The sequence below is a fragment of the Crotalus tigris genome, unplaced genomic scaffold, assembly GCF_016545835.1.
Source record: "Crotalus tigris isolate CLP2741 ecotype Arizona unplaced genomic scaffold, ASM1654583v1 scf7180000023636.1099087, whole genome shotgun sequence".
In the NCBI taxonomy this organism is placed as follows: Eukaryota; Metazoa; Chordata; class Lepidosauria; order Squamata; family Viperidae; genus Crotalus; species Crotalus tigris.
The window spans coordinates 580,958-602,550 of NW_024100093.1; the positions used below are offsets into that span (position 1 = coordinate 580,958).

General features: G+C 38.9%; 1 protein-coding gene across 1 annotated transcript in view; it reads right to left on the bottom strand.

Moving 5' to 3' along the window:
• Nucleotides 1–12,673, bottom strand: part of TINAG (tubulointerstitial nephritis antigen) — a 50,038-nt gene extending 37,365 nt beyond the window's left edge. Inside the window, exons 1-6 of the mRNA XM_039320332.1 lie at nucleotides 12,313–12,673; nucleotides 5,971–6,034; nucleotides 4,791–4,880; nucleotides 2,798–2,912; nucleotides 1,435–1,558; nucleotides 482–632 (exon numbers count right to left, since the gene is read on the bottom strand). Of these exons, the coding sequence (XP_039176266.1) occupies nucleotides 482–632; nucleotides 1,435–1,558; nucleotides 2,798–2,912; nucleotides 4,791–4,880; nucleotides 5,971–6,034; nucleotides 12,313–12,664 (896 nt within the window). The 5' untranslated portion in view covers nucleotides 12,665–12,673. The remainder of the gene's footprint in view (nucleotides 1–481; nucleotides 633–1,434; nucleotides 1,559–2,797; nucleotides 2,913–4,790; nucleotides 4,881–5,970; nucleotides 6,035–12,312) is intronic.
• Nucleotides 12,674–21,593: the final 8,920 nt, after the last annotated feature.

Below are 21,593 nucleotides of genomic sequence, written 5' to 3' on the forward strand. Positions count from 1 at the left end.
GAAAGCCTGGTTTACAAATCACAGAGGCTCACTGTGATTTGCAGACAAACAGACATAGGAGCAGCTGTGACTCTGTGCCAGTTTGAAACCTTCTGCATAGCTAAAGATATATTATACTTTATGAGTATAATATATAATATAATTTAGGCTCAACCTATCTCTCTTCTTGCCTACCAGACACTCCAAGCTCCACTGTCTCTTTGGGAAGCAGCCCCTCCTTCCTTGGATTCCAAACTACATTCCACCATCTGATGGTGAACAGGAATCAGTTGGCAGTCTTAAATGGGTTAACAAATTTTGTATCACAGAAGCAACACCAGTCACACTGTCTGTTTTTTGATGAAAATGAACCCTGAGAATTAACTGGCATCCACCCTGAAACTTCTCATCTCTCTAAAATGGATGGTATGTGTATCGTAATATTGTTCTCTGTAATTGATTCTTTCTTACTTCTGGGAATAATAATAACAATCTTACTTACCCATACTTTGTGATGTAAGACCAAGCATCGCTTATGCTTCCTCCTTGGCATCCTTGCTGATTCTTAATGGCACAAGATATTAGATTCTGAGGCGAAAGGTTGTCTGTGAAATGGCCTTGGGAATGAATTGCTGTTCTATCTGCAGCTACACCTATCCAATGGAAAAAGGTCGGTTATAAAGCTCTCTGCCTGAGAGGTAGTAATAAATCATTGAAACTCGGAAATAATAAAACCAGCTAGCACTCCTTAATTTTGGTAGATTACTGTGAAGATACATGACCTTTTCAAAGGATTCTCATCAAATTGGGGATATTTTTTTTTCCTCATGGTTTAGCATTGCATAGGCAAATAAAACCAGCTAGTTGGTTTTTTTTTTGGTTTTTTTTGCAGAATTATAGAATAATTCTATAATTATTATAGAGTTGGAAGGGACCTTGGAGGTCTTCAAACAGAAGACCTTTAACCAATGGATAGTCAAGAATTAAATCTATGTTGCCCCAATACGGTTGCCCTACAGGAAATGCCATATATTCACTAAGGCTAACAAAATTCTCTATAGTTAAAACTAGGTTACATCAATATGGATGAGTTAAGAAGTTAGTTTCGTTCCATTTTTATAAGAGCTTATCCACAGTCGCAATATTCTTTATAAAGAACATCTGTTTCTTGTATCTGATTGCATACTTTTATTGCACATTTTTGATCGCACATAAAGAATCCACTGAGCTAGCATTTTAGATTTTTTTTCTCTGAAGGGTTATGGGGGGGGGGAAGTACTCTTGTTGTTCTTTTTCAGAAGAAGCAGTCTAATGGGGTAGAAGAAACTGAAAATAAAGGGAAATTGCACGCTGTCTTTTCAAGTACACCTAGCAAGAAGTCAAGAATAAGTTTAAAGTAAATATAGTTCAATCACAGTTCTAGGCACCAACCATGCAGCCAAAAGAGCACATTACTTGCAGTTGAAAATGCCCAGGATGCTGCACAGTTTCTTTGGTCCAAAGGATCATGAATCCAGTCTGGCCATTCATAGGAAGCCACAAAGAATTCAGGGAAGTCTGCAACAGCTGCTGTGTTTTCCTAAAGAGATCAAACATTTTGGTGCAGAAAGCTGTAAGATTCAAGGCTGCATCACTGAACCACCCACAGACAGACCCATCTCCAGAAAGCCTTGTTCATCCTCTTACCCTTCAAGCTGTATACATAGGCTGTCATTACAGACCACTGTGACATCTCCCAAACATTCAGTCAATGTTTGTCCTTAAATGAATTAGTTGTGTGAGCAGGGAGAGGGGCCATAATAAAAGAGCAATAACCAAACAGGTGGGTGATAGGGGAGAACAGAATTTTGTTATGAGCTGCAGAGATTTTTCATGTGCTGTGACGTGATTTTGATCCAAATGAAAATACATGCAAGGCAAAAAAAAAAAAAAATCAAGGAACTACCAACACAGAGCAACAAGCTAACAGTAAACAACTGTCTAATCAAGAACCAAGACCATTCCCACCAACAGACAGGGCAAGCCACTGGTATATAAAAAAAGAGCAAACCCCACTCTTTGCTAACACTGATGGTGTTATCTAGTTTGATACTGAAACATCTGCAAGAAAACAACTGAGCTCAGAGAGCACCAAGGACCCCACAAAAATCATTTTGAAGATGTTCGGGACATTTGGTGTGTTTGGATCCACGTGGAAAATGCTGCAGCGAGAATGGTTTGCAGATTGTTATTAGCTTTGTGACAGTTTACAAAGAGGTGAGAAATGTCTGGCTTTTTGATGCTGAACTATACTTCCAATGCTGAAGGATGGGAGCTGTACTTCAGCAACATCAAGAGGAAAACTGATCTTCTATTCTTGGGTTACAGGGAGATGCAGATATAATGAAACTCTAAAATTAGGAAATAGAGGAATGTTTACATTTCATTACAAATATTTACCTGAGTAAACACAATCAGCTGTGAAAAAAACAATCATTTTCATAGGGAAGATTTGTTGTCTTGATTAATCAACTACCTATAAATGTTAGATCTTTGAGTGTTGTACACACGCACACACACAAAAAAAGCCTCTTATCTAGAGCATGGGTGTCCAACCTTTTGGCTTTCCTGGGCTGCATTGAGTGAAGAGGAATTGCCTTGGGCCACATATAAAATATATGATATACTTCATGTACATAGATACATAATAATGGTAAAAGTTTGCAATCTTGTGGGACCACAATACTAGCTATCCAGGGCTGCATGCAACCTGTGGGCTATGGTGGAATACATCTGATGTTTGTACTTTGAATCGAAAAGAGAAAAAATGGAGACCTACCGTGACAGGTCGCATGTCCAACAGGGCAGCCGATGGGTGAAATGTGCCAAGACGATAATTGAAACCTTCTTTCAAGCTCATTCCCCAGAACTGGCTGTAGTTATCAGCTTTCCATCTGTCTCACAAATAGATAGAATGCATCAGATATGTATGTATATTTGTATATAAAGGTGTGTTTAAAACGTGGCTGTTTTAAACTCGGCACATTCAGGGGTGCTAGCGTTTATAAATATTTTGTCAAATTTCATTTCATGCAACCAGTTGATGCTAATATAAGCAAAGATGATTATGTTTCCTATGCTTGGAATCAACACAATTGTTTCAGGATTCTGGAACTTATGAAGCATGATGGTTGATAACATGAATCTGTCCCATGACTTTATATTTTTATTTTGCATTGATAATTTTTGGATTTGACATGGACATGAACAAAAAAAAGCTAATAGTGGCCAGGAGAGGGATGAGACCATCAAGGAATCCTTAGAAGGCCAGTTTCAAAATTCTACTGATCCTAAAAAATTCTAAAGATTCCTTCATTATCCCATCCCTCTACTGCCCTTCACATGCTAATCAATCTGTTAATGTTCTTCAAATAATGGGGGGGGGGGGATGGGATGGAGACGAAATGCAGGATTTCCTTTTCCTCCACTCCCAACATAGCCAGTGATGGTGTTAAGATGATCTGCTTAGCCAGGTCAATTAAAGTTCAAATAATTGCATTTATTCACACCACATGTTGAGCCTTGTTGATTTGAATCTTTATTAAGGCTGTTTTGGGTACAGATAGTCCTCAACTTACAATCATTCTTTCAGTAACCAGGGCCTCCCCCCAGCCCCTATGGCACCCCATGCTCCGCATAATAGGGAGAGCTACATGAGCGCCTTGCTTAATGACAGCAACAACCTAATGACCATAATTCTGGGCTCAGTTGTGGTTCTAAGTGGAGAATTACATATATATGTATTTGGCTTAGTAGTACGCTCTGGGAACACAGCCTGCTTGGTTAGTTCATGATTCAGTATATTGTGTGTTTAAAAAAAAATGATGCAATTCAGTCACCAAGTTGGATGTGTTGTGTGAACCTAGCTGTTGTGAGGGGGTTTTGTTTGCCTTTTTAAAGTGACTCACTCAAAACTGCATATTTTGTACACCGTCTCAAACAAGTCTGTCTCATGTATTGTGATAAAACTGCTCAAGATACCAGTCACAGTTAGCTAGGAAAACTCCTAGCTAACATATGTAAAAAAGGAACAAAATTTAATCACTAGTTGTGGCTGTCACCTTGACTTTTTTCTACTCCTCTGTGAATGCTCCTCACCTTATGGCACCTTATATAAAAAGTTGGTGGCAGTATAATCTTTCATATTAATAGATAATAGGCCAGAACTCATTTTTGCAGATGTATGGATGATTATTCTCAGTTAATAATTAAAAATTCACAAGGACAGAGTATGATTAGAAAGTGAAGCCAAAAAAATGTTCACTTCTAATAAGATTTTTTTTTTTTGGGATGGTGTTGCATAAACCTATCAAAGAAGGCTGTTATCAACAGCAGGAAACTAAAATTATGATTGATGGCAATATTTTCCCCCCTCTCCTGTAAGATCAGTTAGTTCAGAAGCAAATCTTGGCAATATGCCTGTAGCACATTTCTTCATTACATTAGGACCACATAGATTCCTATCTTACGGAATAAGAGTTGTAAAAACTGGAAATCATTCCTTTTTGAAGTCATAAATTGCAAAATTCTAAAATTTGCAAACCTAGAACTCCAGACAGTTCAGCTTTATTGCTGTTTAGTGATGAATTGATTTTGTAGATTTATTTCTAACGCTAAAACATATTAGAAAACCGGTACGTGTGCACATGAATTCATATGTAGTGCAGGCATTCACAAGAATTAGTGTATCATGGCAACAACCCACTTGATACTTTCTCTGTAAATAAAGGGGAAGCTATTTGCCTGAGAGTCACACAAATCAAAATGCTTACCCATAGGTCCCACTGTTGATTTGCTCAATTAATTTGGGCTGAATGAGGCAGGTTACATCTGTGCATCTCCAATGACTGTTTACACACTTGCTGAAAGGAAGGGAACAGAGAATAGTTTTACACGAGAAAATAAAATTATGAAGAACTAAACACAGTATATCACAAGTGATGTGCTTGTGAAATTTTCATGCTCAAATGCCACAAACATAAGACCTAGCCAAGAAATCTGATGGAGATTTCTTGCACCTGATGGAGAACAACCATCCTAGTTGGAAGGAGGCATCAAACTGGGAATCAGCCTGGACTCATTACATAAATACAAAAGGGCAAAGTCTGACACCCCCTGAATGCCTTTGAGTTTCATCTAGTGTTTCCCAGGAGAACCTGCCAGTCTGGGAAGATTCCTGTGAAATAAGCAATAGAATAATAAAGTAACTAGTTTAAACTCTTTCATGTGTGGTATAATAATAATAATAATAATAATAATAATAATAATAATAATAATAATAATAATAATAAAGTTGGAAGGGACCTTGGAGTCTTCTAGTTCAAACCCCCTACTCCGGCAGGAAACCCTAGGCAACCTTGGCTCTTTTATGATTCGTGGACTTCAACTCCCAGAATTCCTGAGCCAGCATGGCTGTCTCAGGAATTCTGGGAGTTGAAGTCCACGAGTCATAAAAGAGCTAAGGTTGCCTACCCCTGCCCTATACCATTTCAGACAAATGGTTGCCCAATCTCTTCTTAAAAACTTCCGTTGGTGGAGCATTCACACCTTCTGGAGGCAAGTCGTTCCACTGATTGTTCTAACCGACAGGAAATTTCTCCTTAGTTCTAGGTTATGTCTCTCCTTGATTAGTTTCCATCCATTGCTTGTGCCTACTGTTGTTGCTCTCCACATTTTTTTCCCCCAGTGTAAATATTTAACATAATAGGCAGCTCCACCTTCAAACTGCATAAATGTACTCTTACAGTACCAGTTTATCCAGATTGCAGCACAGCAGCCCAGCAACACAGCAACACATCTGCAAGTAATTCATGGGGTGTTGTGATGCAGGCTGCCAAATGATTTCTCTTTGATTTGTACATACTAGGGGAGCACTCATTCAAATTAATGTGAATGTAATGTAATCATTTGTATCAATGAAGATTTTTCATTCCTTTCTCTTAGGGACATTACCAACTGTTGCAGTTATCTTTAAATATTGCTCCTTCTTCATAATGCTGTCCATCTTTGAAGCAATCTGCCAACACAAAGCATAGAAAAAGAGGTAATAATTAGAAAATTGCTAGTGTGTGCAATCTTCCCAAAAGATGATGCTCCTATGTCAAGTAGGAAACTTAATTTTTTGCATCAGTGAACTGAATTAATAATTCATCCATGCAGAAAAAGGATGAATTGAAGAAAAAGAATATCTGAAAAAAGATGTTAAGAAGCATGCCCAGTGCAGCCCTTGTAATGGAATTTAAGAATTATTCTATTTCCATTAACCTTGTTTCTATTTCATTCCTGAAGTACTTTTTTTTAAAAAAATAGCTTCTACTTTTCCTTCTCCAAATTAATGTTTTGTACTTCTTTTAAAGAGCCAATTTGGTGTAAGGCTAGAGACTGGGGAGACCGTGAATTCTAGTCCCCCCATAAGCAGAAAGCCAGCTGGATGACCTTGGTCCAGTCAATCACTCAGCCCTAGGAAGCAGGCAATGGTAAACCAATTCTAAAAAAAAACCTTGCCAAGAAAACTGCAAGGACTTGTCCAGGTAGTCTCTAAGAATCAGACAAATTTGAACGGAAAAAAAAATTCTTAAATAAAACCTTGAAGATATTTACAAGTAGGGCCTGAAACATATTTACTTCTTGCTTAATGGTGGATGCAACACAGTTGGCAATGTAGTCTGTTTGCTGTGGCTCACAAAATATAATTATTAGCTCAATCAAAACTCCAGCATTTAGCAGCTAGACATAAACTAGGCAATTGCTCTCCTAGTTGTCTTTTTATCTTTTTTAGCTTCTAGAACCTAAAGATCTAGACAAATTGCCTAGAGAGATAAAGACTATTACCTTTCTTTCCAACCCAAGTGATTCTATTTGATTAAAACTGTCCAAGGTGAGATTCAACTATGCTTGAAGGAACTAGACAAAGATCCTTGGTCCTCCTGCATAACAAGAACTTGTCCAGCTTTAGCCATGAAAACCAGCTGGGTGACCTTGGACCACTCATTGTATCTCAGGCCATCCCACCTCACAGGGTTTTTGATGTGTAGGAGGAGGAGGAAAGTGTGTTGGATATGTTTACCGCCTTCAGTTATTTGTAAAAATAATAAAGGCAGGATAGAAATAAATAAAAGTCTATAGTTCTCCACATTTAGCAAGGATCCAGGTCATGAAACCTTCAAGTTTAGCACTTTGAAAACAGCCCATTTTCTCTGTCCCCTAAAAAAAAAAAAAAAAAAAAAAAAATCAGGTCCATCGCCTAAGATTTCATATTAGTCCCTTCATCTCTGCCCAATAGTCTGCTGCCAAACAATCCTCTCTCTCCAGCAGAATTCCCAGCACAAAATTACAATATGAAAATAATGATACATAAATATATACCTGTGGCATATCTGTAATGATGTCATAAACACATTAACAGAATCCCCCATCGCCAGCACACTCATGTGCCTCCCTCAGGGGTCTCCCATGCTTCTCTCCTGTCACTCTGATCATGACTTCTTCAAATCATGATGGTAGTTTCTGTTTCTTTCTATATTTACATATATTTAATTAGGTCAGATTTTCATTCCTCCAGTCCTGTCATTGCTCTGTAACTGAAAGTCTCATATTGTCTTTCAGCATCCTCTTCCTTTGCACATTACTGTGTATTTCTCCTCTTATCAACATACACCATTTCTGACAGTTCTCCAACCATATCTGTGCAAAATCATGAGGACGAGTGTTCCAGTATCTCAGGGGCTATCACAAAGAAGAGGGAGTCAACCTATTCTCCAAAGCAACTGAAGGCAGAACAAGTTACCACAGAGGATGCTGCTTAGTTCCTAGAGGTTCACATAGTCTCATACGTACAGTAGATTTCGGTTGGTGAAATATGTGGAAAACTAACTGGGATTGAGAGGAAGTCAACACTTTCCTAAGTGTTTGAAAATCAGTCTGGTTTCTTTCAGATAAAAAAAATTGAAGTTGGTGTAAATAGAAAAGTATGAAGTTAAAATTTCTGAACACTACTTAGACTAGATACATTATTAGAGGAAGGTTCACTGCAGTTCACAAATCTTTATTCTAAGCCTTCTTTGAATGTTGAATGGCAAGATTACACACAGTCATCATGAATTATATAACTTGATGATCATGTGATGCAGCTGATCATGTGATACATGAACTGTTAACAATTGATCAGTGGAATGACTTGCCTCCAGAAGTTGTGGGTCATCCAACACTGGAGGTTTTTAAAAAAAGATTGAACAACCATTTGTCTGAAATGGTATAGGGTCTCCTGCTTGAGCAGGGGCTTGGATTAGTCCCTTCCAACTTTGTTATTCTGTTAAGAAGCAATGGATGGAAACTAATCAAGAAAAGAACTAACCTAGAAATGAGGAGAAATTTCCTGACAGTTAGATGAGTTTTATATCACTTCACTTATGGCTGGGTGATATGTAGGAAAATGCTAGAAGTCACTAGTGGGGAAAATGACCTTTTCCTCTTATTTCCATCAGATCCTGCCTTAACTTCTGTTCTTCATACAGAATCATTGGCTGAATTTCCCGATTTAGGAAAAGCAACTTGTTCCCTTTCAAATGCTTTGAATTACAGTTTGGATAATCTGTTCCCATTGGCTTAGGTGGATAGTGTTAATGGTATTTCAAACCTCAAACATGAAGGACAACTGATTACTTATGCCTGTTCTAGTTTTAAGGCATAGTGTGCTGTAAGTTCATCAGAAACTAAACTTAAATTCATGCTCTCATTTATTGCTTCCCTGTTTAAATTGCCTGTGTGCTGCTATTATTTCTCCTATCTAAAATTTTAGATTGTAAGCACTCAGGGGATCAAGCAGCTCTTGGTAAAAGAGCTTGAAAACTGTTAAATAAAGGTATGGAGGAACACAATCTCTAATACTGTAAATTGTTTTAGGATCTCTAGTAGTAATAAAATTCCTATCATTTGCTGGCCACTGTGGAAGCATTTGCAAATATTGCAATATCAAAACAATAATAAATCACTGCCCTCTGCCAAAGAGTTCTCTTGTTTCTTGCTTGAATAATTTTTATATTGTTCCTTTTTTTTCAAAGCAGATCTTTTTTTTTTTTTTTTTAAAAAAAAGAAACATTATTTTGTGCATTGTTACAGATCTTCAGGAATTGTGACATTCTTTAGGAAAGCAAGTTCCACCAAACTCTGTAGCCAAAGATCTGGACAGGAATCTTCTGATATAGTTGAAGTCACACCAGGGAGCTTCAGCCCCAATTAATAGTAATTAAATGTTCTCCAATCTGGGCTTCTCTTGGCAAGGAGAGCTGCACAGCAGATTGCCAACTTGAAGAAAATTTGCTGATGAGGTTGAGATATCATGCTTTGGGAAACTGCCAGATGCAATTTGTACTCAATAGGGATTACAGAGCTTGATGTATGAGGAGAGAAAGTATCTTTTTTTTTCTTTTGCTTTTCATGAGATTTTAGTTGTAGCCAAATCAAAACTTTTTTCCCCATTCAACATGAGCAACATCTGAGATTTATATTTAGAGCTTTTAAAATATTGACCAAGTTTTTATAGTTTAACATGTAGGAAGAGACCCACTCATGCAATTCTCATTGTGATTTTTCCAGTCCGATGTTCTTCAAATGGAATTATAGCAATAGCATTTAGACTTACATGCTGCTTTATAGTGCTTTACAACCCTCTCTAAGCATTTTATAGAGTCAGTCTATTGCCCCCAACAATCTGGGTCCTCATTTTAGTGATCTCAGAAGGATGGGAAGCTGAGTCAACTTTGAGCCAGTCAGGACTGAACTCCTGGTTGTGGGCAGAGTTAGCTTGCAATACTGCATTCTAACCACTGCACTACTATATCTCTTATGGGAGTTGTATAGATGGGGATGTAATTGGAGAAGCTTGCAGTATAAATAGAAACTCAAACACCACCTAAGAGTTCTTTTTGGTGTATGGGGATCCCTTTTCCCACCCCTTTAAAAATCATGTAACAAGTATGCAACAAGTATTATGGACAGCACAGCTGACTTTAATGCCAATTATGAGTGAGGAAATTGTTGCGGTATCTCATGACCATAGTTGAAAACTAATACATTTACTTAAAATGCAAATTAGTGTGGTTCTGCTTACTCCAACATTCCTTACAGCAATGCTTATTTAGAAGTAAATCCTGCTATGTTCCATCCGCTTGGACAGATTTCAGATTGCAGCCACACAAGGAAACCTGCATCCTTTCATTTAGTAGAATGCCACAATGAGTCTTCTTCAAGTAAGACATTCTAGAATTGCAACTTGTTGGTATAAAACTTTATGGCAGCCAGAGGCAATATTTGAAATGTCAAGAGCCAGTTTGGTTTAGTAGTTAAGGCATTAGGCTAGAAACTGGGAGACTGTCAGTTCTAGTCCTGCCTGGGGCACAAAGTCAGCTGGATGTCCTTGGACCAGTCTGTCAGATCTGTCAGGTTCAGGTTGTAGCCTCACAAGAATCCTTCTATCAAAGGCTAGAAGGGCAGCGGCGGGGGGGGGGGATAGATGGGCAATAAAGTTGTGTGTGTACATGATGGAAAATAGGGAGCAGGAATGACAAGTGATAAAGGCCAGAGAAGCTCAGAATAGTTTGTACCAGTATTCAAGACCAAGAACCCTGAGAAAGAATATGAATAGCCCCAAATTATCTCAGTGTTCTCAAAACTCTTTGGTGCATTGCAATTGGCTGAAGATGGACTGGTCATGGGGTGGAGGGAGGGTTGGAATGAGGGGAAATGTTTCTGTAACTTTTGAGCACAGGAAACCCAGATCTAGCTTGACTTTACTGCAGTCAACATCTTTTAGTAAAAGAACCTTTTGCTTCAACCAAATGAAGTCGAGGGTCTTTCTTTACTAAGGGGTCAGATTGGGGCAGGTCTGACACAGTCACTCTTTCTCATCCCTCAGAAGCAAGCAAGGGCATACCACTTCTGAAATCTCACCAAGAAACTGCAGAGTCCTATCCAGGCAGTTGCCAGGAATCAACACTGGCTCTAAGCCACCAAAAAAAGACAAAGGCTCTATGACAGAGCATATTTCCATGCAAAAGATTTTTCATTCAACTAGTAAGTCCAGACCAAAAAAGACTTTACTAAAACTCTTCTAAAATAAAATAAAAACAAATGTTAAAATCCCAGTAAAGCAGACCAATGGCCTAACTTAGTTTAAATATGTCAGAGTTGACAAACTCTGCAGCCTTTTAATCTTCAAATGCCATATGTAATATATGATAACACTATTACTAATCCTCAGTTTTCTTGCTATCTATCTGGATTTTAAGACAGCTGACATAATGTCAAAAGAATTCTCTTGAAATTAATAGGAAACAGCAATATTTAGTTTTTAAACAGAGTAGAAAAGGCCAATTTAACAGTTAAATTAGACATAAAGTCATTCCATCTACTGCTATTTATTTTGGGAACAGCTGTCTAACTGCTTGTACCCTTCAATCACTTATGGAGCTGAGAAGATAGAACTACCGTCTCAGAGGGATAGCTCTTTTTTCGCTCTTGCTAGACACATTTTAATTTTTTTATGAAAGCGAGAAAGACCCAGCTTCCCAGATGAGCTGAACTTATTAAAAGAACTGAAATAAAGTCTTCAAGAGTAGTAGGGTAATGGCAGATGAAATAGTAATGCACGGTGATATTGAATTTTAAACACTTTATTAACTTGCATTAATAAAGCAATTTATCATCTTCCATTTTCCCAATATTGCTTTTATATATGAAAAAAGGGAACGATTGATGTGTTTTCTAATAAATTTCACAGTATTTTTTTTAAAAAAAGAGAAATGCAGGAAACTACAGTATAACTTCGTCTCTCCCTTTCTTTCTTCTGCACATTTACCAACCATACTTTTTGCAAGCTCTTAAGAGGACTCATAACAGAATAACAAAAGTTGGAAGGAACCTTGGAGGACTTCTAGTCCAACCCATGCTCAAGCAGGAGACCCTATACCAGGGGTCTTCAAACTTGGCCTTTTGATGACTTGTGGACTTCAACTCCCAGAATGCCTCAGCCAGGCATGCTGGCTGAGGAATTCTGGGAGTTGAAGTCCACAAATCATCAAAGGGCCAAGTTTGAAGACCCCTGCCCTATACCATACCTATATCATTTCAGACAAATGGCTGTCTTATCTCTTCTTGAAAACCTCCAGAGATGGAGCACTAACAATTTCTGAAGGCAAGTTGTCCCACTGATCTCCAAGGCTCATCTACAAGACTCTGAACCTTTTTACAGCATTCAGTCAGTCACATTCCTCTGTCTGGTGGGAATATAACACTTACCCCATTGCTGTACCTGAGGTCTTACATGCTCAGGAGTATGTTTGTGGCAGACCAGCCAGAAGTCCGGGCAGCAGTCAATAGAATCAGCAGGTTCAGAAGTACAAAACTCATCACAATAGCATGTGGCATTTCTGGCATCGTATTGAAAGTTGCAATTGTCATCTCTGCCTGGGCAACAGCCTTTCAGCCAGCAGTAGCTTCTTCTGAGTGGGATTCTCCTGACTCTTTTTCTTCCAGAACAATCTGGAGGACAGTCCTTATGTAGAGAATTATTTCTGGAGATAAATAGTTCTTCTGTGCAAATCATGACTGCAAAGCAACATAAAGCTAAACTCCAGGCCCTCGTCCACATTCTTGAGTATAACAGCAAATTGTTGTCAGGATGGCTGCATCGAATGTTGTGAAACTCAGAGCGGGACTGTCTGAAGTGTTTATCTATGTCTACATTGATGTCAAAACTCCTAAAAAAGAAGCCACACAGATTCAGCCGTCTGCAACAGGAACATTCTTGGTGATGGGGAAAACATTTGTACTTTAACCATTAGTCAGAGATGCTATAAAATGTCTTTTTTACAAGCTTAAAAAAACCCAAAAACTTAAGCATCATGACAAATGCAAGCTGTCTCTGGAAATGACTGGGAATCTTTTTAAGATCATTTGGAACAAAACAATTGAGCAAATCCTTAGTATAAAGCCATTATATGTGAGGTTATTTTTTCATCAGTGTCAGCTGAGCGTTATCTCTACATATGGCATCATAATTTAAAGTATATAAAATTATGGAAATTAAGTCAAGGCTTAGGGGTACAATATTTCATTTATAAAGTCAGTGAAAATCAGGGGAAAGGAAAGGAAAGGAAAGGAAAGGAAAGGAAAGAGTATTAGGGATTTCCTTGTCAAAGACCAGTGGCAGAGTTGAAAAACATCCTATTCAACTTCTGATAAGCAGTTATTATGTTACTTGTGGCAACATGGCAGCCATTTTGTGGCCAAATCTACAACATATATTCAAAATTCTCAGTATGTCCACTGAAAATCTCCCATATGGGCAACTGTTATCTTTCTCCCCCACTTTATTTTTCTTTTCCGTATTTTTTCTATTGTTTTATATACAATTTTTGTTCTATTAATTAATAAAGGAGAAAAATACCCACACTGTTATTTAAATGATTATTTGAAGGGTCAGATATGTGGGTCTTGAGATCAGTGGTGGAGGTTCAGTTATATTCCCAATAGTGAGACGCATCTGATTGGCAGTAATGAAAACAAAGCCATAACCTTTTCTAAAAAAAAAATAAAAAACAAACCTCCCTTGGAAAATGTATACAATACTGTACTTTCATTGACTTTCTGTAAAGGTGGTTCATAATCTGACTTTCTGCAAGTGTTTTGCACGAGTGTATTCAAAGGGAGGAAGGAACCTGAATTTGGCACTTCTGCAGAAGAGATTCCCCCTGGGTGCAAAAGCAGACTAACCAGAGACGACAGACACATCAAGTGGGAAAGTTGTGCCATGAAGACGCCAAACTAGAGACATATAAGTTTCATTACGTAGTTCTTCGAGCACAATCAGCTGCTATTTGGGTTGACCTAGGTCAGGGGTAGGCAACCTTGGCTCTTTTATGACTCGTGGACTTCAACTCCCAGAATTCCTGAGCCAGCATGGAATTCTGGGAGTTGAAGTTCACGAGTCATAAAAGAGCCAAGGTTGCCTACCCCTGACCTAGGTGTTTCTCCAAGCCAAGAAGTGGCTGAAAACCTGATAGATAATAGAGAAAAGCTCAGTTTGAAAGAACCTGGTTTTCTCACAGCCCAAATAGATTGCAATAGGAGCCTTAGTGGAAGAAGTGTTCCCATGGCAGCTTAAAGTGACCAGTAGGTTATTTCTCTCTCTCGCTCACTCTTCTATCTTCTAACAATCTATCTATGTATATCTATCATCTCCATCATCCATCCATCCACCCATCCATCCTCTGCCCAATCTCCCTAGATCAGTGATGGCGAACCTTTTAGAGACCTAGTGCCCAGACTGCAACCCAAAACCCACTTATGCATCGTCGGGTGCCGGGTAGATGTGGCCCATTGGGTGGGTGTGGCCCATTGGGTGGGCGTGGCTACAGTGGTAACGGCAGACTAAAGTGCAATCAATCAATTCCAACCTTGCAAGATCTTTTTTTTTCGTGAGAAGTTGAAATTGACTGATTGAGTGAACCTTTTTTTTTGTACATGACGGCGGAGGCCTAAAGCGAAAAGGTTTTATAAAACCCAGCTGAAGGCCTAGGACTCGGGCGATGGCACGCTTGCCCACAGAGAGGGCTCTGAGTGCTGCCTCTGGCACCCGTGCTATAGGTTCACCACCACTGCCCTAGATATTACAGAACTGCACTACTGTAGCTGGTTGTACCCAAAGCAATAACCCTGTCATGATAATTTAACCCATTTTCTGCCAAATTTCATGCCAGAATGGCAACAAATCTTGACTCACTAAACGCGTAATCCTTCAGGCAGTAGAAGCTCACTGTCACAACACATATGTAATTGCTTTATTGAAGATAAGATGAAACCTTGGGCTTCACTTAAAAGACCTGTGTGTTGAATATGTGGATTTGCTCCATGATTTAAATCCTAGGCTTTCTCCCCCTTCGTTCCTTTCCAAGTCAATGGATATTTTGCTTTTCTCTTCAAAGTCATGGGAAGCAGGTTTTGCTGACATAGCAGTCCTCATCAGTCTGGGAAAGCATGGTATCTACCTCAGCAGCTGCATTTCTGAGAGCTATTGTTAAAGATAATTGAGGCAGGGACCGGAGATCAGATAGAATAGAATAACAGACTTGGAAGGGAACTTATAGGTCATCTAGTCCAACCCCCTGCTTAAGCAGGGGACCCTATGCCATTTCTGACAGATGGCTGTCCAGTCTCTTCTTGAAAGCTTTCAGTGATGAAGCACCCACAACATCTGAAGGCAAACTGTTCCATTGGTTGATTGTTCTCACTGTCAGAAGATTTCTCCTTATTTCTAGGTTGAATCTCTCCTTGATCGGTTTCCATCTGTTGTTCCTTGGCTGGCCTTCAGGTGCTTTGGAAAATAGGTTGACCCCCTCCTCTCTGTGATCCCCTCAAATATTGGACCACTGCTATTATGTCACCCCTGGTCCTTCTTTTCAGTAGCCTCATCTGGACACAGCAGGAACAAGATTTCTGTGTATTTTATGGACCGCACTTAAGTGCAAGTGGAGAAGGACCTCATAAGGGTCAAGTGTAAAGGAAAATCAACTTCTTTTGGACCATGTTTCATTTTACAGGACATATCCCTCTCCTTCCCCGTCATTTCCCCCCCTTCAAATAAATCATCTTTATAAGTGCTAACTTTTCTTCAGAGGTGCATAGTTCCTCCTCTTTGATCATCTTGATTCTCCTTTTCTTCCACTTTTCCTGACTTTCATAAAATCTCTATTTTATACCTTCATCAGAAAAGTATAGATGAGAAGACATGGATAACAGAGAAACTGCTTGTTGTACACTTCCTTTTTTTATTTATTGGTGCAGAGCCAACACTCTTTTTAAAAAGACACAGCATCATTCCAATATAACAAGAGCAACAAATCCAGCTGGGTGCTTAAGGATTCCAGAGAAGAGGAGCTGTTCATATTGATACATGAGTAAACACTGCCCCTGAATATTAAAACAGGATGAAATCCCACCTTTTAAAGCCAATGGCCTAGGTCCAAGAATTACTATGTTTAACAATAAAGCAAAAAACTGCATCTTCTCCCACAATTGTGGGAGGGAGGGAGGGAGGGAGGGAGGGAGGGAGGGAGGAGAGAGAGAGAGAGAGAGAGAGAGAGAGAGAGAGAGGGAGGGAGGGAGGGAGGGAGGGAGGGAGAGAGAGAGAGAGAGAGAGAGAGAACCAATTTCAAAACCAACTTGCAACAAAACAACCTGCCATTGCTAAGTCATAGCACAGACCAGGGATTTCCATATATTTCAAGCTATGGAATTTGTTAGGTACAAAGGAAATCCCTGGAGCCCCCTCTGCCTCTCAGACAGAGAGCGAGGAATCTTCACAAGGACAAATTCCCCTGAGAGCTTGGGGCTTTTTGGTGATAACTGACAAACCCTACCTTTTCTATTGCATCTTTGAAAAATTACAAAGGATGCCCTTGGCTTTACTTTAGGGAACTTTTGTTTTTCTTTTCTCTTAGTCTATTATGGGGGCCCAACAATTTTTTTAAAAGAAGATTTTATTGAGTTTTATAGGGTAGGGGATAAAATAGGATCGGGATAGGGATTAAGGTTAACAATTTTTGTGGGACTCTAGAATTCCAGAGAATGGGGTTTGAAAAAGCCATGACCAGGCCCTTCTTTTCTTTGTAACACCCTGGCAACCTCAGTTTTTCCCCCTAACTTTAGAAGTTAGCCTGGTCACACCCTCAAGGTATGATTAACATAGTTTAACCCAGTTTTTCCAATGTTTTAAAATACCCACCAGCAAAAAGAACACAGAGGACAGTCCTTATGCCGTCAGCTTTTTCTGTTCATGCGTTAATGGCTGGATTTCATCAAGGATCACTAATGCAGACATGTATATGTGTGTGTGTTTATAATTTTATTTAAAAACAAAGATAAAATGAGTGCAAACTCAAAGAACAGAACAGAACAGAATAACAGAGTTGGGAGGAACATTGGAGTCTTCTAGTTCAATCCCCTGCTCAAACTAATATAGAATAAGAAAAAAAAAAGAAATAAAGATAAAACCTAAAACAACAGAAAATACCTTTTCAAGTCAGGTAAACCCAAGCCTCTTGTTTCATTTGCATCTTTTAATATCTTATATTTAACTCGATATGCAGTTAGGCTTTCACGCCCTGTATTAAATTTGTACAAAAAGGCAATTTCTCCCAATCTTCCCATTCTTTTCCCATTCTGGAAACTCAGTCTTAACCTGAAGACCAGGAACAGCTTCGTCTTTCGTTCTAATGCAGTCTTTTTCCAAATATTATAGTAAACCTCCATTTTAAATATCTGTTGTTGAAATTATGATTCAAGTAATATTCTTATATAGCTGTCCCCATTATACAAATATGACTAATATAAGCACAGGGCTGTGACACTTCCCTGTCTGCCCACACCTTGCTTCTACCCACTGGAATGTGGCACATCTGTTTCCCTATAAGGTGGTTTTCGGGGTTCCGAATGTGAAGGAATGCCTCTATTTGTGTTCTTTTTGTGCATTCTGTCCAATGTGTGGATCGGAAGGAGAGGCAATGCGTGTCTCTACTAGAGAAGGGATTATTCAGCACTTGATTTTTCCTCATGTATTTAGGAGAATGCCTGAATGACGCTTTGGAAGAGGTCCTAAAGTACTATGCCCATGAAACACAGGAATGAGTTTTTGGATTCTATCAGGAAAAACGATAGAAAAGAAGAGAGAAGAAAATGGTGGACATTTCTGAACACTTTTAGAAAACACTGGGCACACAACCTGAGGCTGACTTACAGCAATGATAACTCCTGGATACCAAAGTTCAAATAGGAGAATTGCTGGCCAATCCTTCTAGCCAGTAATCAATAGACATAACAACACACAAGAAATGCTTTGTAAATATATAGTTTGATTTTATTTCTTTTGAAAACATTATGTGACTTTTTCCCCCAAACAAGTGATTTTCTCCACTACAGACATTAAAAGCTCAGTCAACAATTTGGGAAATGGAATAAATATTTTCCTCAGTCAATCCACATCTGTTTTGGGCTGACATATTTTCGAGCCTACTTGCCATCTGCTATTACTAGTTTATATTTAGTATACACAGAAAAGCAATGTTAAGTTGAAACTTCTGCTTACTTCAGCATGGGTTATGTGCCAGTGTTGTGCCAGACTGGTAACTAATTCTCTGCATATCCTACATTATGTTTTAAAAAGAAAAATAGATACACATTCATGTGAACCTAAAGAATGAATATGAACAGAAAGCTAATCTCTGATTACTACTACTACTTATTTGCAGTTCAAATATTATATACAAACATTTGTTGTAAATACTCTATATAACATTTTCGTGATCAGGAAAAAAATCATTGTACCAAACTAACATTTGAAGGTAGATCTAATTGCCTAATACATTTGAAAGTAGTTTATACAGTCTTTACTCAGAAGTGATATGCCTCAGAACAGAGCAGATGCTTGCTGTGGTGATATTATTCTTTCCTGCCTCATATCTTCAGATGAAAATCCCACAACTATGCAAGATGGCTTAGTTTGTGACCCTTGCCATCCATCTGAAATTTCCATTTCAAAAGGCACAGCAACCAAATTCATTACACAGAAACATACCAAGTTCCAGATGATCATCTGAATGGTGTGATGATAAAACACTACAATCTACAGGTAGTCCTCAACTTGCAACAGTTGATTTAGTGACCGTTCAAAGTTACAATGGCATTGAAAAAAAGTGACTTATGAGTATGACCATTTTTCACACTTATGACCATTGCAGCATCCCAATGGTCATGTGAGTTACATTCGGACGTTTGACAACTGACTCACATTTATGAGGGTTGCAGTGTCCCAGAGTGATGTGATCCCCTTTTGCAATCTTCTGATGGGGACCAGATTCACTTATCACTCGTGTTACTAATTTAAGAACTATAGTGATTCACTTCACAAATGTGACAAGAAAAGTTGTAAAATAGGACAAAACTCACTTAACAAATTTCTCACTTAGCAACATAAATTTTGGGCTCAGTTATGATTATAAGTTGAGAACTAACTGTATAAGCAACTTTATAGCTTCATCCTAACCCATTTCTACAGTGTATATAGACAATATCGGCTACCAGTACTTTTCAGAGCATAATCCAAAACAGTACTTCTGATTTTGATTTATGGTTTTTGATCTGGTTTTGATTTATGTACCTATAAAAAGGAATATTTCCTTTGTTATTTTCCTGCCAGCTCTCTAAAATTTAAGGGAGAAAATCATCTCTGTATCCTTCCAGGGCTGGAGTCAGGATGACCAAAATAGTTTTTCCCTCATAAAAAAAAAAAAAAAAGATCCTAGGAACATACCTTGATGTAAGCTAGTTAGAGTTCTCTGTATCATAAGATGGTTGGCAAATAAATTTGATAAATAAATAAAAAATAAGTCCCATTTGGCCACTCCTGCCTGTTTATTATCCAGATTAGTTTTGGTTGCTGGTTTTATTTTTAATATCTGATCCCAATGTCTTTTTCTTATTGTGTTTACCTTTTATTCTTGTTTATTTTGCTACTATAACTAATGATTTTTTAAATTTGGTTTCTACTGTGGAAGAGAGAGATATTTCTTCTCTAAAATAAGTTAGCATATAGACCAGACATGACAAACACAAGGCCTGGGAGCCGGATGCGGCCCGCGAAGTGGTTTCATGTGGCCCGCAAAGCCATCCTGGAAATAGTGAAGGAATGGCCCCTGCTGCCTTGGCCCTGGCCCAGGCTGCCCAGGAGCCAATGTACAATTTTGTGGTGGCCATCTATGCTGAAACGCATTCAGTCTTAGCTCCACAAGGCCATCTAGAAACAGCGAGAAACCAGCCCCTGCCCCGTCGGCCCCGTCCCCTGGGTACATGCTGGGGAAGTGTCACCATTTGTGAGGAACGAAAAAATGGACCATGCTTTGGTGCTTGCCCCAGTCCCACTCCCTTCTGTCAAAGACCCTCAGATCTGTCCCATTCCTGCCCAGGCCCTCATAGGCACCCTTGACGCGAACGATGTAGAGCTGGCCATGCCCACCCAGTAGGCAACACCCACTCCATCCATGCCCACCCAGTAGGCTGCACCCACCCTGGCCACACACCCCCAGCCCCCCTGAGGACAACCACAATGCTGATGCGGCCCTCAATGAAATTAAATTTGACACCCCTGATATAGACTATAACTATTGTGTAAAACAGCCATGCATTCTTAGCTGCATTATCCTGCTGGTTCAGATGTTTATTTGTAATATAATCAGGCTGTTTCAGCCATAGAGATCTCCTTCCCCCCCCCCCTCGTTTTTAATTCAGAGAGTTTTTTTTAATCAGTTACAGTTGATATGTCAGGCCTATTGCAAAAAGATTCCATTTTTCTGTGTACATTCTCAATATTATTACACATTTTTTACCAATCGTGCCATTCTTTATATTCCCTCAGTGCCAGGATTTTTCACACACTGCAATCCAGAATCCTGTTCACCTTTCTCCCCTTCACTGTTTCCTACAGTGAAGTAAATATAAGATGCTTCTTTTAGGCTAGACCAGGGGTAGGCAACCTTGGCTCTTTTATGACTCGTGCACTTCAACTCCCAGAATTTCTGAGCATGGCTGGCTAAGGAATTCTGGGAGTTGAAGTCCACGAGTCATAAAAGAGTCAAGGTTGCCTACCACTGGGCTAGACAGTCGTGGTGCACAAATCATTTTGAATTCAAACCAGTGTGAAATTGAAAACAAGCTGATTTTATTCAGAATGGACTCTTTTGATCAATGGAGGCCAGCAACCATTTCTGGATAGTAGGAATAGATGATGTCACCTTGTAGTTACCCTTAGAGGGCACAAAGCCATTTCCCAGTACATTTTTTTCCCCTGCTTCCCTTTGAAGTGCTGCTTTCCTGTTTCCTCTTTAAGAATAGCCCTTCTGCTTTTGTCCTTACTGGTTTTTTAAAGATATGGTATTATTTTTCTTTCTCTGAGTTGCATACTTTGCCCTTGGCCTTAAAAAAAAAATGAATAAATAAATAAATAAATTGATCTATCAGCCATATTTCTCCAGTGGCTAGAATGTGAGGGGAATGGGGTATTAAGAAAAGAACAGTGTGAAAATTGGCAGCTCAGAGGAGAAAAAATAATATTAAAAAAAATATGCCAGGTTTCAGACCAGCCATGTTCTCTGAACCAGATGAGATCTTCAATTGCTATCCTATTGAAGCTCTGTTCTTCATTTATCTCTGGAAGATATTAGGGATCAACAGGGCTGCAAGAAAGCTGTTCTTATTTTAAACCTGGTTCTTGTACCTATCTAATAAATGCAATGTAAGTACTTTTTGATGGCTTGACTTTGAAAATGTACACTCAAATTACGTTTGTATATGTATGTATATTTGTGAGTGTGCATGCATGTGCATGCACATGCATGTATGTGTCTACATATATACCCACCCAGATATTTACACATTCCAATAAGACCTTCCTTCGGGAAGGAAAGGAATGGTGGTCCTCATCTTATGACCACAATTGAACTCAAAATTTATCTTGCTAAGCAAGTTGT